We start from the raw sequence: 23412 nt of genomic DNA, 5'->3' as shown, positions 1-23412 counted from the left end.
ATGCATCAAATCAACATGGCAATTTTCTGTTTAATAAGAAAATTACCTTTGATTGGAGAAATAAACATGAAATGGTAAAACACATCAACTCTGTTATTAGTCATCTAGTAGGAACCCAGCGAATCTAAAAGTTCTGAAATAGAGGATTTAGCCTTAGACTTTATTACATAAGCAATGAAAAGTCATATTGAGGAATATTTATAAACTGAATCCTATGAAAATCTTTTCTTTAACTTAAAAAATTTCAAATGTAAGAGAGCACAGAACTGTAGAATAGAAAATAACATTTGTGATCACCTAGTGTAGTCTTTGCATTCATCTAGTTATCTCCCCTTAGTGCTAGAAACAAATTCTGTCCTAGAGAGCTTGATGACTATTTACTAAAATTAAATAGAGTTAATCAAAAACATAAAGCTTATAATTAAAGAAACTACATGTGATAGACACATTCTAGTATTTAATTCCTTGGGATTGAGTTTTACATTAAAAATAATTGTTAGTGTTTTAAGGTTTATTTTACCACCTTCTAATTACATATTATCATGGAGATGGTAAATAATTAATTGGAAAATGTTTAATCTATGTTAGTAAACATTTGTCGCTCCTATAAATCAGTCAATTATGTTTGATTATGTCGATTTCTGACTGCTCCCTGCAAGTGCCATCAGATTCCTAGCAAAGTAAGATATGAAAGCAACATATCAGAAAGTCAATAGAGAAGTAGTTTTAATTGATACCTTTTCTTTAGAAATGCATCCTTGGTATACAAGGTGTTGAGCACTGGGGAATTCTGGAAGAAGTGTTCCAGTTTTTGAGCTAAGTGAATATTTACGAGTGAAGCCACCCTATAATTTAGAAAAATGAAAAGAAATATAGTTATTATCAATTATTTGGTTTTAAATTACAATTCTAATAAAACAGAAACCCACAAAATTTTATTCTTTATCCTGAAAGCCATGAGAAACTAGAAGATGTGGGTAAACTATTTAAATTGTGTAACTGAATAAACAAGACAGGTAAAAAGAATTATTGTTTCCAAACTCTAAACAGTTGCAGCGTCAGGATATTTTTCTTATTTGGATTTTAGTTTTAAACATTTTTCAGTTTTCACAACTTTTAGATATTAGTTCACATTTCTTAACAGCATAAGTTTTGAAAGATCTACTTTTAGAACTAGTGAAATTATTTTAACTTTGAGAAGATCAAGAATTGCCAAATCAAACTTCCTCGTTTATGACTTAAGTGAGATAATAAGTTAATTTATTCAGTCTCAGAGATAATTAGTGGCAATTGTGATTAGAGTCTAAGTCTTCTAATTCCTAAACTCGTACTCTGAACTTTCTAACCTTCTCTCACCCAAGTTCAGGAATCTCTTGGGGAAAGCATATCGTTATATCAAGTTTTAGACTTTAGCCTTGTTAGCCTTAATTTTCAAGTATGGATAGGGAAAGGATAATTCCAATTAAATAGTTTTTAATAAATGAATAAAGAACTACTACATAAATAACTATCACAAATTGATATAATAAAACAGTTAATCCTAATCCACTCTATTTAATCACCTTAATAATTAAAGATATCCTTCAAAGTCTTTCAATGTTTTGGATTTTTCATTTATGAGCACTAATTATCATTATACCATCAAAGAATGATATTGTCAATAAATAGGGAAAAAATAATAAGGTGCAAGAAAATAAAGATTTTAATTCTAAAGAAAAGAAAAGGTTTGGCAAGATAGGCTAATATTTGATAAACGTAACAAAAATGCACCTAAATTCTAATTTTAGAAAAGTTTATATTTTTTATATATCTTTTCTCTTGGGTAGAAAATCAAGAATAGACACAACATTCTTATGGAGGAAAATCTGGCAAGAAGATTTGCCTAACAGATATAAAGATGTATTATAAAGCTTTAATAAATAAAAGAGTAATGCTGGAATAGTGATAGGCTGAAAAAACACTGGAAGGAAAAAAAATTGCCAAGAAATGGCCCATGCATACATGATAAAACTTCATTGCAGATTACCAGGGATAAAAATGGCATCTTATCTTGTATCACACTAAACAATCAATTACAGGAGGATTCTGGATAAATGGTGGAATAAGAAGTACCAGGAACATGTTTCCTCACCAAGGTAACAATTGCACTGACATGATCTTTCTGATGTAACTATTTTGGAACTCTGGAGTCTATTGAAGACTTCCAAGTGAAGGCTTGGAGCATAAACTGCAGTTAATTTGGGTCAATTTTAACTCTTAGCTCAGTAGCAACTACCATCCTCCATCCCCAGCCCTGCAGCAGGTTGCAGTAGCAGCTTGCTCACAGCTTGTGGGAACCAGGGTGGGTAGTAGTAATAAGGATCTTATGCTCCAAATATCAGAGATCTGTTTTCTGATCACTGATTGTTGTTTCTGATCATAGAAGTGCAAACACAGAGGCAAGCAGCCATTTTTGCACCTGCTCTGCCATTTTTGTAAGCTCCCCTCCCCTGCCCCTGGATAAAGTAACTTATGGCAGATTTAAAGGAGCAGTGCCTTTTTCTTTCCTTTATGTTTCCCCCTTCTTTTGAAAGCCAGATATTAAAGACTGGGACATACAAAAGCAACTGCATTTATGGGAGAAATTAGAAAGTCACCAAGCATACCCAAGAAAAGGGGCAGGCTGAGAAAAGACCTTAGAAAACCCAAAAGACATCAAGCTGATCTTGATATGAAGAGGGCCTACAATAAAAATAACAATAAAAATACATAAAAATAAATAAATAAAACAAAACAAGAAGTAAACCCTGGGTAAGGGGGAAAATCTGATTTCTAGAGTTACTGCATAATTAGATCCAATGTTGTTTTGAGCATAAAGTCACAGGCATACAAAGAAACAAGAAAGTATAGCTCATTCAAAGGAAAAAAATAAATCAAAGGAACTATCATCAACAAAGATCATATGGAAGATAAGCTAGATAAAACCTTTAAAACAGCTGTTTTAAAGATGTTTAAGGAACTAAGGGAAGATGTGGAGAAAGTAAAACTATGTATGAAAAATTGGAAATATCAATAAAGAGATTAAAAAAAACTAAAAGAAACCAAAAAGAAATTCCAGAGCTGAAAAGCACAATAACTGAAATGAGAAATTTATTACAGGGATTAAAAGGCATATTTTAGTAAGCAGAAGAAAGAACCAGTGAACTTAAAGAAAGGACCGTTGAAATTATCAAGTCTGAGGAACAGAAAGAAGAAAACATTGAAGAAAGGTAAACAGCAACTAAGGGATCTTTGGAATACTATCAAGCAGATCAACACACACATTGTGAGAGTTTCAGAAGGTGTGGACAGGGAGAGAGTATTTGAAGAAATAATGGCTGGACTTCCTAAGTGTTATGAAAGCTGTGACTATAACCATCCAAGAAGCTTGAAAAAACTCCAAGTGAGATAAACTCAGAGATCTCCACTGAAACACATTAAATCAAACTTTAAAAAGACAGAAACTCTTCAAAGCAGAAAAAGAGAAGCAACTCATTGCATACAAGGGATCTTCAATAAGATTATGAGCAAATTTCTCAGCAGAAACTTTGTAGGCAAGACTGATATGTTTCAAGTGCTAAAAGAAAAAAAATGTCAACAAAATTCTTATTGAACAAAAGATAAACAAAATTTTACTGCTTGATTTATCCTGCAAAAAAAATGCTAAAGGGAGTCCTGCAGGTTGAAATGAAAGGACACTAGACAATAACTTGAAATCATATGAATAAAGCTCTCATAAAGGTAAATACATGTGCATTTATAAAAGCTACTATTACAACAAAAGATATAATTCCAAATCGTTTTTACATAATTTAAGAGACTAACATATTTTTTAAAAACAATTATTAGTATAAAAGCTAGTATTATTGTAACTTTGGTTTGTAACTCCATGTTCATGTTCTGTTTTCCACATAATTTAAAAGACTAATGCATTATTTAAAAAAAAAAACAACTATTAGTGTATATTTTTGAACACAATTTATAAAGATGTAATTTTGTGATATCAATAACTGAAAGAAGGAGACAGAGCTATAAAGGAACAGAATTTTGTATATTATTGAAATTAAGCTGATATAAGTTCAAATTATGTTATAACTTGAGGATGTTAAATGTAATCCCATGGTAACCAAAAAGAAAAGAGTTATATAATACACATCACAGCAAATAATAAGAGAATTAAAATATTTCACTACAAAAATCAACTAAACATGAATGAAGACAGTAATGTAGGAAACTAGGGGAACTATTCTATAAGGCATACAGAAAGCAAATAGCAAAATGACAGAAGTCACTTCTTTTTGGTAATTACTTTAAATATAAATGAATTAATTCTTACAATCAAAAAAAGAAAACATTGGCAGAAAGGACCAAAAAAAGATGTTATTGTATGCTGTCTACGAGAAACTCACTTTAGATACAAAGACACAAATAGCTTGAAAGGGAAAGAATGAAAAAAGATACTCCATTCAAACAGTAATCTAAAGAAAACAGGGGTGGCTACACTAATATCAGGTAAAATAGACTTTAAATTACAAGATCTTATGAAACAACATACATAAAATGTTCAATATAGAAAGAAGATATAACAATTAAACCACTTATACTCCTAATAACAAGCAAAATGAATGAAGCAAAAATTGACAGAATTTAAAAAAGAAATAATTCTAAAATAACAATTGGAGATGTCGGTACTGGATAGAACAACCAGACATGAGAAATACACTTAACAAATGAAGAATAGAAGGAAACTACCACAACAAAAAAAAGGCCATATATGAAATACCTACTGCTAACTCATATTCAGTGGTGAAAGACCGATTTTCTGCTAAGATTAGTAAAAAGGCAAAGATGTCTATTATTCCCAGTTCTATTCAACATAGTACTAGAAGTCATAACCAGACCAATTATGCAAGAAAGGAAATAAAAGACATCCAAATTGGGAAAAAAGAAGTAGAATTTTCTCTGTTCATAAATGATGTTTCTATATACAGAAAATGTTAAAGATTCCACAAATAAAACTATTAGAACTAATGAAGAAGTCCAGCAAAGTTTTAGGATATAAAACCGATACATAAAAATCAGTTGTACATCTTTACAGTAACAATGAACAACCCAAAAATGAAATTAAGAAAACAATTCCATTTATAATTATATCAAGAAGAATAAAGTACTTAGGAATAAAAGGCAAAGATGTCCATTCTTGGACGTCCTTAACCAATAAGGTGAAAGACTTGTAAACTGAAAACGATAAAACATTGCAAAACAAAATTAAAGAAAACACAGAAAACTAAACAATATCCCATGTTCACTTAATAATGTCAAGATGCCAATACTATTCAAAGTGACCCACAGATTCAATGCTATCCCTATCAATATCTCAATGACATTTTGCAGATAGAAAAATTCATTCTATAATTCATAAGGAAACTCAAGGGGCCTAATATAGCAAAAACAATCTTTAAAAAGAATAAAAATATTGAAGGCATCACACTTTCTGATTTCAAAATTTATTACAACAGCATAGTGGTAGTGGCATAAAGACAAACAAATAGATCAATGAAATAGAACAGAGAGCTTGGAAATAAACCTACACATAAATGGTTAAATAAATTTCGCCAAGGGTATTAAATGGGAATAGAGCATTCAACAAATGTTGCTAGAAAAACTGGATATCCACAAGCAAAAGGTTGAAGCAGGACCTTTATTTAGTACCACATACAAAAATTAACCAAATTACTCAAAGAGCTAAAACTAGAAACTCTTACAAGAAAACATAGGGCAAAAGCTTCACAACATTGGCTTTGGCAATGACTTGAGTATGACACCAAAGGCACAAGCAACAAAAGCAAAATTGACAAATTTGACTTCATAAAAATTTAAAATTTTAGTGCATCAAAAGGCACTATTGACGGAGTGAAAAAGCAATCCATGGAATGGGAGAAGATAGTTACAAATCATATTTGATAAGAAATTAACATCCAGAATATATAGAGAATTCATAAAACTCAACAACAACAACAAAAAATCCTATTCAAAAATGAGCAAAGAAAATAGACATTTCTCCAAAGATACATCAATAGACAATAAGTACATGAAAAAATATTCAACATTACTAATAACTAGGGAAATGCAAATCAAAACCACAACAAGATAATACTTCATACCCATTAAGACAGCTAGAATTAAAAAAACAAACAAACCAGAATAAGTGTTAGTGAGGATGTGCAGAAATTGAAACTCTTGTGCAGTGTTGATGGGAATGTAAAATGATATAGCAGCTGTGTTAAACAGTATAGCAGTTCCTCAAACAATTAAAAATAGGATTAGTATGTGATACAGTTACCATTTATAATTCCTCTTCCAGACACACATCCAAAAAAATTGAAAGCAGGGCTTCAAAGGTATACTTGTATACCCATGTTCATACCAGCATTATTCACAACACCTAAACCATGAAAGCAACTCAGATGTCCACTGACAGATGAATGGATAAGTAAAATAGAGTATGTACATATAATAAAATGTTTTCCAGCCTTAAAAAGTAAGAAAATTGTGACATGCTACAACATGGATGAACCTTAAGGACATTGTGCTAAGTAAAATAAGCCAGTCACAAAAAGACAAAAACTGTGTTTCTACATATGAGGTAACTAGAGTAGTCACAATCACAGAGACAAAAGATAGAATGGTGGTTTTCAGGGCTGGGGAAAAGGGAGTTGGAGAGTTATTGTTGAATGAGTACAGAGTTTCAGTTTTGCTACATAAAAAGAGTTCTGGAGATAGATGATGGTAATAGTTGTGTAACAATATGAATACACTTAATGCCACTGAACTGTATACTTAAAAATGATAAAGATAGTAAATTTTATGTTATGTGCATTTTAACACAAAAAAATTGAAAAAATCAGTTATGGATGAAATAAGTATTTAAATGTTAAGAGCAACTTTATACTCCTAGAAGTATATGTAGGAAAATATATTTGTGATCTGGAATATATACAGATTTTGACAAACAACATACAAAAAACAGTAACCATAAAATTTTTAAATTATCTTCATCAAAAAACACTATAGAATACTGAGTCATGCCACCAAGGACATCAGTATCCAGAATATATATTCTTAAGAATTCTCTAAGGATCATAAGGAATTCTTAAGAATCAAATTTTTGAAATAGAAAAATTATGTGATCAGAACAAATATTTCATAGAAGAGAATTAACCAATAAAAATCCAAAAAAAAAATCAAGCTTCTTTTTTTTGATGTAGTTATCAAAAACAATTTTCAAATGAGAACCATAGCATTTTACACCCATTAGACTGGCAAAACTAAAATGTAATTCAATGTCAAGCGTTGATGAGAATGTGAAGCACAAGGAATGCTCACACACAGCTGAAGAGACATAAGTTGATATAACCATTTTGGATAACACTTGACCTTAACTAGTAAAGTTGAACACAAGCATATTCTAAGACCTAGAATTCCACTATTGAATGTGTGCATTTGAAGAATGTTTATAGCAATATTGTTTTCCAAGAAAAAAGAAAAACTTCCACCAACAATGGAATGAATAAATGTATTGTGATAGGACATTTTTACATAATGTAGTACTACACAGCAGTACAAATGGTACTAGAACTACATGTGTTAACTTTGATGAATCACAAAACCTAACATTGAATGAAACCAGAAAATCACAGAAAAAAATGAATCCATTTTTATGTAGGACGAGTAAAAAACAATATATTGGTGATGATAAACTGAGCAATAATAAACAATACATAAAATTTACTACCTTAATTATTTTTAAGTATACAGTTCAGTGGTATTAAGTATATTCATATTGTTGTACAGTTATCACCACAATGTTTAGGTATTCGTTCATAAGTGATAAGCTTTAAGGAAAACTGAAGGACTGATTAACACCTAATTCTGGAGAACAAAAACTTTTGGTAAGCAGAGAGGAAAGTGATTGGGCTGAGGGCACACAGAGGACTTCTCTCTTTTAAGCTATGAGATAGATCTTCATTTTTTATCTAATGATTATTTTTTTAATTGTATGTATGTGTGCATGTGTTACAAATAATATATTTCCTAATAAAAATATTAGCGTGCTCAGGAAGTACATATTAAGGAATAAAATATGTCTTTTATTTTAATACCTATTTAAAGCTCTCATGTTGATAAATAATAGTTTTGTATAATAGAAACTAGCGATACATGTGAAACACAACAGGAGGAAAAAGTGCCCAAGGAAAAATTCAATTTGGCTATGTTAACAAGTGTGTACAAAGTTGGTATAAATCAAATGATAATATCTCTCCAGAACATGTAACATATACAAAAAAGGAGGGATTGATAAACTGGAAATTAAAAAATAAAACATAATCATTTTGATTCCACTAACATGTTTGCCATTTTAATTGCACTAAAGGAGGTACCAGTTACAGAGGTCTGGTTTTTCTTTTTCTTTTCCTTTTTTTTTTTGGTCAACTGATGACTTCAGTACTCATGGGTAAACTATTAAAAATCTTATTTCCAAAAGAAAATAAGAAGGAACCTACAGAAAAGAAACAATATGATTAGAAGGCAAGAGGGTCTGATTTATGAGGAAAGATTAAAGGAGTTAAGCTGCACAGTTTGGCTAAGTGATGACTAAAAGAGAGCATGATAACAGTCTACAAATATTTGAAAAGCATATACCATGAAGAGGGGATTTGTTATTTATCTTGGTACAAAGTTGTTAAACTGGCCATGAATGGTTGATGTTAAGGAGAAGGAAACTCAAGCTATCAGGGAAACTTCCTGGTTGAAATGTTTGAAATCAAGGGACTTTTTCCCTAAGAAATTACGGCAACTCAGTACTTTAGCTAGTTAAAAAGAAATAAAATTTGAACCACTATATTTATGAATAAAAATTTTAAATAATCAAAATTTATACTACTGACTGATAATTACTCTTACCATCCTCTTTCCTTTTTATTTTGCTTTTTTTGCTGTTGTTGGTTTTGTTTGATTTATATTATTAACTATTTAAAACTTTTTTTAAAGTATAGATAAAAAGTAATAAACACATATGTACTCACCATCCTGATTAAGACATTTGACATTCGAAATACTACAGCAGCTTCTGTAGCTCTTCCTAATCTCATTCTCTTCCTTCCTCACAAGAAATAATGTTCTGGGTTTGCTTCATATCATTCCTATTCAAATCTCTAAAAATTTACTTCATATATAAATATCCTCAAACAATAAATACTATTGCTTTAAAAATTGTACCATACAGTATGTATCCTTCTAAATTCAATGAGCTTTTCATTCAACTTTAGGTTTTTGAGATGAATCTAATTTAGTTATTATAGCCATCGTTAACTCTTTCCTAAAGAAGTATAGCATTTCCTTGTATAAATATATAAAAATGTATTTTCCCATTATATCATAAAGGACATTCATTTTCAATATTCTGAGATTATAAACAATACTATTATGAATACCTGCATACAAGCATCCTTGTGCACAGTGTGAAGGTTTCACAAGAATGCAGTTATAAGGTGTATGCACCTTCAACTTTACTAGTTATTGTCTTCCTACCACTTATGAGAATTTCTTTCCTCCATATTCCTAACAACACTATATTTTTAGACTTCTAATTGTTATTATTCCAATAATAGTGAAATAATTACTCATTATGGTTTTAACTTGTGTTTCCCTGATTAAAAGTTTAGATCGAGTACTTTGCATATATTTATGGCAGAAATAGTATTCAAAATATATATTGACCATATGTTATAGAACTGGTCAATCAGAATGGGAGCTATGAACACCAACACTATTTATGAGTCATTCCTTTTCATATTGTGTGAATTGCCTATTCATATGCTTTGCTATATTTCTATTGAGTTGTCTCTTTATTGTTTGAATACTTTACATATTCTAAAACAGTGCTGTCCTATAGAACTTTCTGTAATGATGAAAATGTCCTATATCTGACTGACAATAGTCACTAGCCACATTTGGCTATTAAGCACTTGAAATGTAACTAATGTGACACAAATTGAATGTTACGTAATTAATAGCCATATGTGGATAGGGGCTACCATATTACACAGCACACATAGATATTAATCCTCTGCCACTTATATGTGATATCTAAATATCCAGTATTATTTTACATATTGAAGCCATACACACACACACACACACACACACACACACGCTTTTGTGCCCTGTTTTTCTTCCTAGTTAACATTTCTTCATGCTATTAATAAATGATTAGATATTCAGTACCATAAAAGTTCTATAAATCTTGTAACCATTTCTTAATTATTAGTCATTTAGGTTGCATACATTTTTTTCACTGTAGTCAATATAATTTCGTGCATGATATTTTGTCTGTATTTTCTAATATTTCTTTATGTGGGATTCATACAAGAATGAAATTAGTGGGAGAAAGAGTATGAATACATGAAAGACTTGATTCAGATCTTTCCAGTAAAAGCGGTCTCTACCAGCAAGATATGAAAGATCTTACCTCGCTACACTTTCATCAGCTTCATAAATTTTTAACGTGATAATTTTATAATTTACAATGTTATTTTAATTTTTATTTATTTGGTAGTCCATTTTTCATGCATTTATTGGCCTTTTCTTCCTTATGCATATTGTCTATTTACATTTTTTACTATTGATTGTAGTCTTCATATTTTTCTTATAAATTTGTAAGATTTCTTTATGTAGTAGAGCTATTATCCCATTGTCATATTCACTGAAAATATTTTCCCCAGTTTTTCCTTGACTTTGAATTTCGTATATGATGCTTTTGATACAAAGAAATTTTCTATTTTTGTTTTTTCCTCTGAAATCTCTGTCTATCCAGAAATGTAAATATATGCTTCTTTTTATAATTTTTATATAAGAATAATTTATAATTTCTCTTTTTCTATTTAATAATTCATGTGAAATTCATAAATTTCATAAATTGAGCTATAGAAAATTTTTTCCAAAATCGTCCATTTTTCTAACATTATGCCCTGAAGAATTTTATTTATTTATTTGGTACTCCAGAAGGGACTTAAGACAGTTTATTGAAAAATATTTTCCTCCTTCATTGGTTATAATGTCTCCTGATGATATACTAAATTCTTATACATACTAGGATCTTTTTTTGTATATATAATCTCTGTCGTTGATGTGTTCTTTCTTCAATTGAGTCAGTATCATAGTGTCATAATATTTTGATATCTATCAGATGAATCTCCTTTTGACTATTCTTGTTTACATTTCTCTTTAACTATTAGTTGCTGTATATTCTTCTAGATCAAGTTTATAGCCATTTTCATCATTTCAAAAAATTATTTATGCACTCAAATTTTTATTAGAGTATTAAATGTCTAAAATAATTTAGCAAGAATTGGCACATTTGTAATATTGAGCATTTTCTTATCCAGGCATGAGGTATGTCTTTTTTATTTAAAATTTTATTTTATACCTGTATTTTTGTTTGAACAGGCAATATGCTTCTCTTAACTATGATTGCTCCTAAATATTTTGCATTCGTGCTGCTTCCTGCAATTTAAATTTTATAATGCCCTACTTTTCTTACCTTCCTCAGAGACTGTTCCCAGTCTCTCTCAGCAGGGGATCTGTAAGAAAATTAAATCCTAGAGAAAAGGATTTGAGTTACCATTTTCTCAATTCTCCCAAGGATAGCATTTATGTAGTACCATTTTAGATACATAAAGAGCTCATTCCTTACATATAGTGGGTGCCTTAGGGCAATTAGGGCTGCATTCTGTCTGAGCACTCTGATTGAGAGGAACTGGGACTTTCTTTAAATTTTTCAAACTCCGTTTTTCCCTATGATTTTCATTCACCATAGATGACGTGACTACTGACTAATTCCTTAGAGTGAAGTCTAAAACCACCAAACTACCTCAATTTTCTGCCACAAAATCTACAAATCTAATCTACTTGCATCTGAATTTACCCTTTCCTCTTTCCAGTTTTAATTAAAGAAGTGTTCCCTCTCTCTAGGGTCTCTTCCTCTACTCTGAAGCTCTTCCCTGCCCACCTCTTTAGTGACCTTGTACTCTCAACTCTCTCCTTCCTCTCTTTCATATCTATCATCACTAGTTTTTACTGGATCTGTCTTACCAACATTAGAACGATTGTCTAATCATCCTTCAAAAGTAAATTTCAAGTTCTCTTCCAATTATCACTCTCCGCTTGACTAAATTTTCTACATTCAATACCACTTCGCACTAAATTTGCAAACCAGTCAAACTAGGCTCTCTCCTGAAAATGCTCTCCCTGATGCCATTAATTATCTCCATTTAACTAATTTCATAGATATTTTTCAGTCTGTATCTGATGACGTTTTAGTGCCATTTGACAGAACCATTTTTTCTCTCAGCTTCTCCGCCACTACATTATTCTCTTTTCTTACCTGTCTGAATTCTCCTATTATTTTGCTGACCCTTTTCTTCTACCCCACTTTTCACAACTTTTACTTGTAATCTCTTCATTCATTATTTTCCCTAAACATTTTTATTGATTACAATGGCTTCAGTTATTATCAAACTAAATATCTAAGTCCTCTTTGTCCAATCACATATCTCCAACTGCCCACTCCAAGTCTACACTGGATGTTTCAAAATAATATCAAATATGGCAAATCCCAAAATGAACCCATTATCTTTCTACTCTTCCTATCTGCTTCTCTTCCAATGTTTCCTAGTTAAAAATTATAAAAATCTCTATTATACTAGTCCAGATATTATCTTATCCAGCCTATCCATATATCTATAACATTGCGCTCCTCTTCTTTGCCTTCCCATATGCCAGTAGTTGACATTTGGCAATGGCAGAGACATTTTTGGTTGTCACAAGGTGGAGGGGGGTTGCTACTGGAATCGAGTGGGTACAAGCCAGAAACACCGTAATGCTGCTAAACATCCTACAATGCATAGAACATTCCTCACAACACAGAATTATCTGGCCCAAAATGTAAGTAATACCAATGCCAAGAAACCCTAACCTATGCTGTTAAATCTGTCTGGACCACTCTTCCTCTCATTTCTCCTCCAAACTTCCACTCCTTAAATATCACTTTCTATGGGAAAGTGGTCCTTAACCACTTAAACTAGGTTAACCCCCATGACACTCTTTATAATTACTTATAATTACTTGTTTAAGATATATTTTCCCACTATACTCTAAAGGAGCAAATCTAACCTATAACTCCAAGTAGCTATTGATTAATTGTCTTAATCTGTAGCTAACCTGTAACTCCATATAGCTATTGATTATCTTGACCATGGGTTTTAAAATATAAAACTTTACTAAGAATTTTTAAAAAAACAAATACATCTCTCAGCCTCAGTTTCCTTAGCTGTAAACTAACAAGATTCACACCCATTTCTCTACCCCACTGATATTAATGTTCATATGACTTGAAGTTTATGTAGGTTTGCATTGTAAGTCTTGGATCCTGAGCAAACTATGATGGTTGGTCATCCCAAGTACAGAATATTTTTTTATTTCAACTTTGTTAAGTGAATATTTTATTATCATTTTTAAAAAGTATCTAGAGTAGTTCTGAGCCTTTAGAAAGTCCTTAATTGTGTTAATTTCTGAAATCATCATAATAACGATATTCTATTATTGCTTCAGGTATCTTTAGAAAAATAACTATATAGCCTAACCAAAGTATTTTATTTTTGCTTTATTGACAAAATCTATACCTGCATTTGTAGTGTACTCTTCTAAAGAAGAAACAGTATACTTGAAAAACAGTTTTCTTTTCTTCTATAAAACGAGGCTTGCCATACACGTGCTATATCAGCCGAAGGCTTGCTAGTACCACCAGCTTAACCAAAGTGATAGAAAAAACATCTGAGAGAATTTACATAAATTCCCCATTGACATAAACTTCGGTCAACTGAAGTGTATTTCTAGGCCAATATTTTTGCACTTTCACAATTGTTTATCTAATAAAGAGCTATTATTTCATTGATTAAAAGGGCAATCTAGAGGATTTTATCATGTAATTAGCCATTAACTGCATTAAAAACACTGGTGGAAAGAAATTAGTCATACCAGAGGGTTGGGGGCTTTATACGATTTCTTATGATGATATGTTTGCATCATTTCACCAAACTAATGGAGTTACAATTTACCTCAGGTCCAGATTTACTACACAACACATTGTCATGTGCCCTTAGTTCTGTGGAACCTTTTTTTAATGATTAATTAACCTGAGGATAATGAAGGCCTTATCATGTGCCTAATTAGCCATGCAGTCCCTAATGATAGTCTAACTCATTTAGATAAAGTCAGTTTGCTGATCTGTGATTTGGTTGAAGGCAGGGAGGGGAAGGGATTCTAGGGAGAAAGTGTGTGTGTGTGTGTGTGTGTGTGTGTGTGTGTGTGTGTGTGTGTGGTGTGTGTGTGTGTGAGAGAGAGAAAGAGAGATATAGCCTTTCTTCCTAGCTCCCACCTCCACCATTCACCTCCACCTCACTGCAGAAGAGATCAGCAAACTGACTTACACTACAAACACACACACACACACACACACACACACACACACACACACACACACACACACACACAGTGGTTAAAACAAACCATAGTGTAACATTTGAGCTCTGGATAACTGTTAAAGGTTTTGTTTAAATAGGTATGTTCCAAATACCAATTCTTTTTATAACCTCAGCTTTAGGCTTTCTTTATATTTCAATGGAAATTTTTTGGAACAGTAATGGTCTTTTTTGAAATCATCTATCCAATATTAGGTAAAGATAATTGAAAAATCACCCCTCCTATGTTAATTAGAAGTCATTCAGTAGGTCTATGTAAAAAGTCATTAGCTATCCCAAACTCAGCTTAGCTCTGTCTGAAATCAATCATTCAAGGGACTCCTGATAAATAACATTTATTTCTATATTTGTCAACAAGGGTAATTAACACTTATTGTTCACCTTGTAATATATATTATAGCAGATGTGAAATGAAAATAATTCTTACCTCATTCTTCAGTTTGCTTCCAGAAAACCTTAAAAATCAGTATATTTTTTGTTAGTTAAAAAAAATATTGATAATTATACACACACACACACACACACACACACAGTATAGCACTCAAGGAACTACAAAGAACCTACAAAGTAGTAAGTTCATACAATGATTAATGAAATAAATCTAGATAAATTTGTTTGATTTTCAAAGAGATCCAAGCATCTTTCTCAATTTACTAAAAACAAAATGTCTATTAAGGAAAGTAAAATGAAGAATATTTAAGAAAGTCTTGTAATATTTGAGGCAAACAAAGAACACTTGATATTAACATTGGTGTGTGTTCCAGCCTGCATTTACACTTTATAGTGGATATTGGCTAGCAAGCTGCCATCACGTTCTCTGTAATATCTGAGCTCAACTTACTATGACTCAGGTCACTAAAATTATTTTTTCCACAGGATACTTTACTTTATAAAATAATTCATTCATTTGAGAGCTCAAAGCAGTTCTCAATGAATCATACCATAAGTCAATCTCATATGCAGATTTAATTATTCAGAGCCCCAGCATTTAAAAATAATAATTGTATATTATCACTGGTTTCATTGGATGTCACCTTATTTATCAATAACCTCCTCATGATAGTTAATGGCAGATTAATGTGTTCTTTATAGTCATTTCTGTTTTTTCATTCAGTGAAAAACAGGTCAGTAGAATTATCATACTAAGGTAAGCTGATATTCAATGTTTGTGATTAGAGATGATTATAATAAACTTGTTATCTTTGTAAAGTGCCAAGCACATAGATCTTTAAAATAGGTTATCTATTAGGGAGGAAATTACATTTTCTGCCTTTATTTTTATTGAATCCAGCCTGAAAATAAATTCAGCCTATGAGTAAATATTTATTTAAAAGCAATTTTGCTTCCCTGATTTTCCCTTTTCATATCTCTAGTGCACCTGGTTCACCATTAATTTCTCATTGATAATTGCAAATTGTATAAATTTCCCAGTAATCTAGACTACTACATGTGTCCATACAAAGTTGAAATTAATATCTGATTAAAAGAAAACATTTCAATAAGCAAAATTAGTAAGTCATTTTAATAATAGATATTTTGAATATTCAAAGAAATGCAGAGAACTTGTCTTGAAGATAGTAAAACTCTACCTTGTCAGGCCCTTTCCAGAATAAACGGAGTGGTAATATGCACTGCTTTCTTTGATGCCAATTCCATAATAATGATACCTAGAGCAAGAACAGGAACCAGTTCTGTGTTAATGCAGGAGTTTTTGGAAGGTGGGAAGATACTAAAGTGTAACTGAAATAAACCACCAGTAAGAACTGCAACCTTCATTTCTTATCACCTTCATTTCCTGAATTTTTCAAGTAGCATCTCAGTGTGCTAAGACCCTCTTTGATGGTAACTAATCTTAGTTATAGCTGTATTTCTGGCTCTAGGCTTGAAAAAGATAGGAAAATCACTTACTGTCAATCTCATTCAAACCTCTAAAAAAGTTGGGTTTCAATCCTTCCCCCTAAATTGTAATTGTAGGCATTTAACTGTAAGCACTTAAATCTGTAAATGTAGGCATTGCTTCTAGATATATCAAGTGTATCTATTTACAAATGGCTCTGTTCAATTTGAATTTAATCAGTTGAATAAGAAAATGGTAGCTTTCCTTCATAGTGTATCTACTGGATGGAGAAAAGAGTACGACATATGCATGAAGAAGATATTGATGTTATGAATAGGAATATGTATGAAGCACGTGACCCTTTAAAAGTTATTTTCCTCAGGAGGAACGAGGACCCCAATTTACTGTCATTTTCACTTCAATCTTCTGTGCAACAATAAGGGACATTTATCTATGTCATGAATCAATGGAAATATGAAACATGGAATGTAATAGTGTTGCAAATAATTTTTCGAAAATGTTTCTATGAATCCTGAGCCACAAGCAAGCACAGTATAACATCTCAGCTAGTCTCAAATTGTAGCACATTCTTCTCAATTGTAGGCTCCTGATATATTACAAGCCCAAGTACAAATGTTACAAAAGTTATACAAAACTAGCCAAATAGTGGGTATTTAGAGAGGGTGGCCAACACCTCTATCTTCTGCTTCCATTCTCCCTCCTCCCACCCTCATGTAGCACCACTACCTGTTTGGTTACCAATTATTTCAATTTGCATTCATCAAAGATCAGGAAAAGAATAAAATAAGAGAAAAAGGGAACTCTAGTGTAACCATTTTCAAATTTTCATTTTTTAGTATCACCCTCCGAGTTTAAAATGGACAGGACAATGCAAGCTCTAAGTTTCAAGGCCTGTTTTCTAACTTTAGCAATAAAGAAGACACTTGGCAGAGCAATTCCACCCACTAAATGTTTTCAAGGCCCAGGATGAGAGTACGAATGGAGGCCCACATATCTCATACCTAATTATTTAAAATGTATAAATCAAGCTAACAAATTGCTAAATAAAATGTCCCTGTCCTCCCATCTTGACAATTTACCTCCATACTGTTTTGGAGGGTAGGTTTGAATTCAGAATTTCTAGACTCCTAGAGTTTCATGTGGGTACACAGTGGTGGGAAAGAGCCACCCTCAACCCCCTTCTCTTCTCTGCCCTTGACCTTTTGTTCACTGTGAGGTGACCCTTGAGGCTATGGTATAGCCTCCGTGTCCAACATCCATCCACACACGCAACCCCCAAATGTCTGTCCCCCGGCCATCCCTCAGGATCGATGGGGAAGAGCTCCACGTAGGCCTGGAAAGCAGGCCAGAGGCTTTGTGAACAGGATATTCTTGGGCCCCAAGAACTTGGAATGTGGACTAGAAGGAAGAAGTGGTTTATGAGTAGACACATTCACTTAGGCTATGGACTCCTTGTCTCCTGGGGAGGGGAAGATTTGGAGGAGGGCCATGACAGAGCCCCAGTGTGAGGTCCAGAGATGGCTTCTTTCTCATTAGGTTGTAAGGGCAGTGCTGTGATGTAGAAGTTGCCTCTAAGGACCCTGGGCCATTTGAGATGGAGAGAAAAGAGTTTTTAAATATGAAAAAATTACATATATTATAAGAAATATTTTCAGAAAGAGCTACTATATTTGAGAAATAGTAATGAAGGGTGATCAAGATAAATGAAGATATTTTATAATTGTAACAGAATAGAACCAGGTTTTCAAGTCCTCAATTATGGTAGAAGGACAATACTAGCCTATTACCCTGAACAGAGAGGCTCATAACTGCTCAATTTTTACAGTACGAAAAACAATTCCCTGGTCAATGAGAAAAAAGAACCTCTAAGGTTTATTGAAACGAAGGGAGAAATGGAGAAAATATGAAACTTATGGAAACTCCAAAATATTGTACTGATTTGTCTCTAATTAGAAACTAAAAGAAGGAAACTTATTTAAGTCATTAAAACCTCACCAAAAGCAGCTACATTAATAGAAATAGATAAAAGAAATACCTAAAAACCATGAACAAATTAGCAGATTTAGATGGCATTTAGCCAAGTACATTAGAATTAGTTAATGAACCAAGAATCTGAAATAAATATTAATTTTTCCTTTATTAGATTTTAGGACTAAGATATCAAATGAATTTTTTTTATATTAAAGAAGAAATGCTTAAGAACAAGGGACCCTATTACAATGACAACGCAGTATACTGTAATTTTATGTTCTTTTGTAAAGCTTTTGTTTTTCACATAAATTCTGTAGTTTAAATAACTACATTTTAGTCACCTGCTGAAGTAATATATTTTAAGCATTGTTTTAAAAGTTGATAATCCTATTTTATTCTAACTTTATCTCCTTTCTCATCTATCTTTTTTCATCATATAAATAATATTATATTATTATAAAGTGATTTGCTATGCAGATTGAGATAAAACTACATTGCCCTCATAGGTGGTAGACAAAAATATTAAGACAAGTCAAGGGATGACCATGAATTTAACAAATATTAGAGGGTGTACTATGTCCTGACCACTGTGCTACAATGACGAAAAAACTGACATGAAAAAACAGGTCAGGAACGTGTATGCTTCTGACATCTGCCCTAGTCCATGGCTTCCTGAATCAGCTCACATGCCAGTCATGAAACAGTGACCAAACTGATCAAGCCAGAGGCACATTTTTCTTTCATTTTAAAAAATCAAGTAATGATTATTTTTTGTAAAACTTGCAGCATCCCTTAGGACCCAATAAATACTGACTAATATGAATTTGCCAATTTTTTCTTACTTATGACTTTTAAGAAAAGGATATTTTCATCACACAATTCATTCATTCCTTATTTTAATAAAATGACTATTGTTTTGTCTCTGCCCTTCCAATCATTAAGGCAAAATATTTTTAAAAATAAACGTACTTAATGCCACCACTCACATTCTAAGTCAAGATTTTATATCTATCAAAATATTAAAAAGTTCTTTTTAAGTAATGTATTTTATTCATAGGTCAAATAGGAATGACACTGTAACCAGACACACACTGACATCAGAGGAAGGTAATTCGGTTGGCTACACTCCACTCTACAAAGGAGAAAGAGTATGTCCTTTTCTCATTAGCAACACTTCATCATTTAGATATATTGCTGTAGCTGAGCATGTTCTATTAAAACAATCTTATAATGTACCAGCTGATAGAGAACAAGTGAAACAGTGAACTCTCTCTCTTCTTCAAACATATATTCAGTGCTTACTGCGTGCTAGGTGCTGAGGATTCAAAGAGAGGGAGAAGAGGGTCTCTGCCCTGGCATACTTGACAGTCTCACAGGGGAGAAAAGCATTCAAAGAAAGAATTGCAATACCAAATTAATATGTGCTTAAATTGAAGCAGGTACTAGTAGGTAATAATAGAAATAGTTACCATTTATTGAGCACCTATTACATGTAAAGAACTTTATGGATATTTCATCTCAAATTTCCATAGCAGCCTGCAACTATTTCTCCATTTCAAAGCAATTCAAAAGGTTGTGATTTTTCTGAAAAGATTGTATGAAAACGTTATGGTTTTGAAGACAAAATTCAAACTCATAGCTCCCATAGAGTACTTTTTGTTTCAATAGACCATGTTGCCTCCATACTCAAAAAGCAAAAGATGAAAGATAGATAGGTAGGTAGGTAGGTAGGTAGGTAGGTAGGTAGATAGATAGATAGATAGATAGACAGATAGATAGATAGATAGATATAGATAGACAGATTATGTAAATTGATAGATACAAGTATAATTGTATCTCAATTTTATTTGTAACTAGGAATTCTTAAGTGAAATATAGTTTGAATATGTCTTCACTCAGCATACACACTCCCTCTTCTAGTTCAGCATGAATCATATTAAGCACTGATAACTAAGATGAATCATTAAGAACTACACCATTGATCTGGATGTTTCGTATTTGAAATTCTATACATAAACAAGGACACCCTCTGGAAGGTACGCTCCTATGATAGGAAACCAATAAACATTTGCTGAATTAATAAATTAATAACATAAAAAGTTAAAAATAGTAATGAGTCATAAAGAAAACTTTTATATACAAGAATTTGTCAAAAAAGCATACATACAGATAATATCATATGTTTAAGAATATGAGCACGATTTTAAATTTGGTAGATACTGAAGAATCTCTTGTCTAACGTGATGTAAGTAAATCTATTACCTCCTTTAACCCTACACTGGTACTGTACAAACTTATCTATTACTATCAGAATACTTGTTCCCCATAAATAACTTGTGCTTTCCCACCTTGGTGCCTTGACTTTGCTGAGCTCTCAACTGAAAATGCCCTCTTTCTTCATATCCTCGTTTCTTACCCATATCTCAAGGCGTAGCTTTAATGCGTGAAGCTTTGCCTAGTCTCTCAGACATAACTAATTTCTCTGTCCTTTGAACTCCTTTCCTGGTCATTTATTTGTAGCTTTACACCTCATACCATTGGTATGTGTATATATGGATTATCTCCCTTATTAAACTAGAGGAAGAGAATTATATCTTCCTTCACTGTATTCTCCCTTAGACATTACTATAAAGAAAAATCCTCATTTATTGGATGAGTCTATGTATCCTGCTAGGAATCTAGAACCTGATAAAGCACAAATTCTCTTAAAGCCGATAGTTTTCAATAATCTTCTAGTGCTAGGCATTTCCAGGTTACCAGTAAAATATTGGGGTTGAACAAAAGTTGTATACCTAAACAATATGTATAAATGGCATGCAATCAGTGTATTTGGGTAGGAAGAATGCTGCTAGGAATATAAATCTCTATTTTGCAATGACCATTTTAATGCTTTAGCATATTACATTTCCAGTTTTTTTCTGGAGCCAATAATGTAATTTTTCTCCTTTACTGTTCCTTTTAGTTTAACTAGATACATGTTATCATCTGAGTGATAATTTAGTGTCTTTGAGAACAGAGAAGAGATATTAAATGAGCACCTTTCTGTTCTCACAGAGATAAACCTCATAAAACTGGAAAGAGAAATGTTGCGCAACATAACTTGAATTTTTCATCTCATTTGCAATGTTTTATAGTATTATTTTGTTGTTTATATATTTCCCTAAAATAAACTTGCCAGGAAATATTTGCCAGAAATATTCTAGTATAACAAAAACATATGCTGGTACATGTTCAATAACAAAAGTGAGGCTTTTCACTGTGGAATAATTAGTTGTTTTAATTTATATACCATTACCCAATGCCTATCTTGTAGGTTACTCTGAATAAAAATTACCAAACATTTCACTGTTCATTCTCCCTATATGATTTTTACCCATTTCTATTAAAAAAAGATATATCAAATGCTTAAAAATCCTAGATATATTAACTAATTTCTCTAAGAAAATGTTTTCATAATACAAGTAGTCTTTGTGATGAACTAACAAAATTATATTCATTCGTTAACATCAACTGTCTTTATCCTTATATTAAGTGACAAATATTATTTACATTTTAGGAATAAAAAAGAATTCTCCATTAATTTTTGTGTCCATATTTTAAAGTTAACATGTTATAAAATGTAAGAGATTTTTTAAAGTTAACATGTTACAAAATATAAGAGATTTTTAATAGGACAAATGATATTATTGTTGCTCTTCTTTACTACTAAAATATTTATATATTTGTGTCTAATACTTTTCTTCCTTTGCTGATTTATACTTACACCTATATTTCTTCTTTTCCATTTTGGTCGTTATATAGAATTCCTGAAACATATGTTCTCACTGAGCTAGTAGCCCTAATGTTAGTTTACATACACAAATGATAACTGATAAGGAAATGATGGGATTAAGCTGTTCAGGGAGTTGCAATAACTTACTGTGATAAGAGCAGCTGCCATATCAGTTTTATTAACCCACTAAATCACTGCTAATAAGTAAGATAATAACTTTTGTCTATCATGTCTGAAAACCAAGATTTGACTGACCAAAGTCTACAAGAAATTAAAATGTAACTTCAAATCAAACAGGCTACCATGTGCATGAAATCTACCCAACTGTGTTCTCCCTTACTCCACTGAGCTATTCTGAGCAAGAGTGGAATATAGACTCTTTACTCATCATTTTATCCCTAGGGCCTAGTCAGCTTCAGTAAATGCTTATTAAATAAATAAATATTAAGTGAAGGTTTTTTGACACCATGTACTCTACCTTACTATTCTTTGCATCTCAAAAACTCTTTAGTACCATGCTTTATACATCAATATAAATATGATCACTCTTGATATAATACATTTATAAGATAAAATAAGCAAATTACTTTTTGTTACCTTTTTGTACCTATAGAATCTTGGTTCATTTTTATTTATTCAAAATCTAAATTTAAAAATATTCCACAGGAAAAAAAGTCAGCTGTATATTTTTGGCATTGGTGGTAAATCAAAGAGAAGCTAAGAAAAACACAAAAGCAAAGTCAGTTTTTATCTTGGTATTGAGAATGAGCAGAATTGCCATTGGAATTGGTTTTCTTGACAGGGAGGAGAAGATAAGCATGAAGGAAGGGATGGAAAACTGAGCTGCTAAAGCTGCCTGCAAAAGGACTGGCTTTGTCCCAAAAGTACACTTAGGGTAGATGCTCAAGGGTGAGGCTTTCTGACCCCAAATGTTAATCTTTAGAGACCTTTTTTCATAACCATCAGCGGGAATGGTTTCTTATGAGGAACATCAGACTTTCCATTGTAAACAAATTATTCAATTTTTAATTGCTTATAATTTTGACAGTGTCATCACTGGCCCTACATAATGATTCTGTCTATTTAGTTTTGTTGTCATTGTGGTTATTTTTAATGTATCTGTTTTAAATATTTTCTCTCCTCCTTTTGATTCAATAAATTTGGGGCTCATTTTATTTAAACTGTTTTCATCT

The 23412-nt window shown here is 31.9% G+C and overlaps 1 protein-coding gene across 1 annotated transcript in view; it reads right to left on the bottom strand.

Moving 5' to 3' along the window:
* Positions 1-23412, bottom strand: part of RFX6 (regulatory factor X6) — a 52218-nt gene that overhangs the window by 19235 nt on the left and 9571 nt on the right. Inside the window, exons 5-7 of the mRNA XM_006926117.1 lie at positions 16208-16285; positions 15046-15073; positions 738-845 (exon numbers count right to left, since the gene is read on the bottom strand). Of these exons, the coding sequence (XP_006926179.1) occupies positions 738-845; positions 15046-15073; positions 16208-16285 (214 nt within the window). The remainder of the gene's footprint in view (positions 1-737; positions 846-15045; positions 15074-16207; positions 16286-23412) is intronic.

This window comes from Pteropus alecto, unplaced genomic scaffold (assembly GCF_000325575.1).
Source record: "Pteropus alecto unplaced genomic scaffold, ASM32557v1 scaffold79, whole genome shotgun sequence".
NCBI lineage: Eukaryota > Metazoa > Chordata > Mammalia > Chiroptera > Pteropodidae > Pteropus > Pteropus alecto.
The sequence above is the reverse complement of the archived record's forward strand: the minus strand, read 5'-3'. Positions and strand labels throughout refer to the sequence as shown.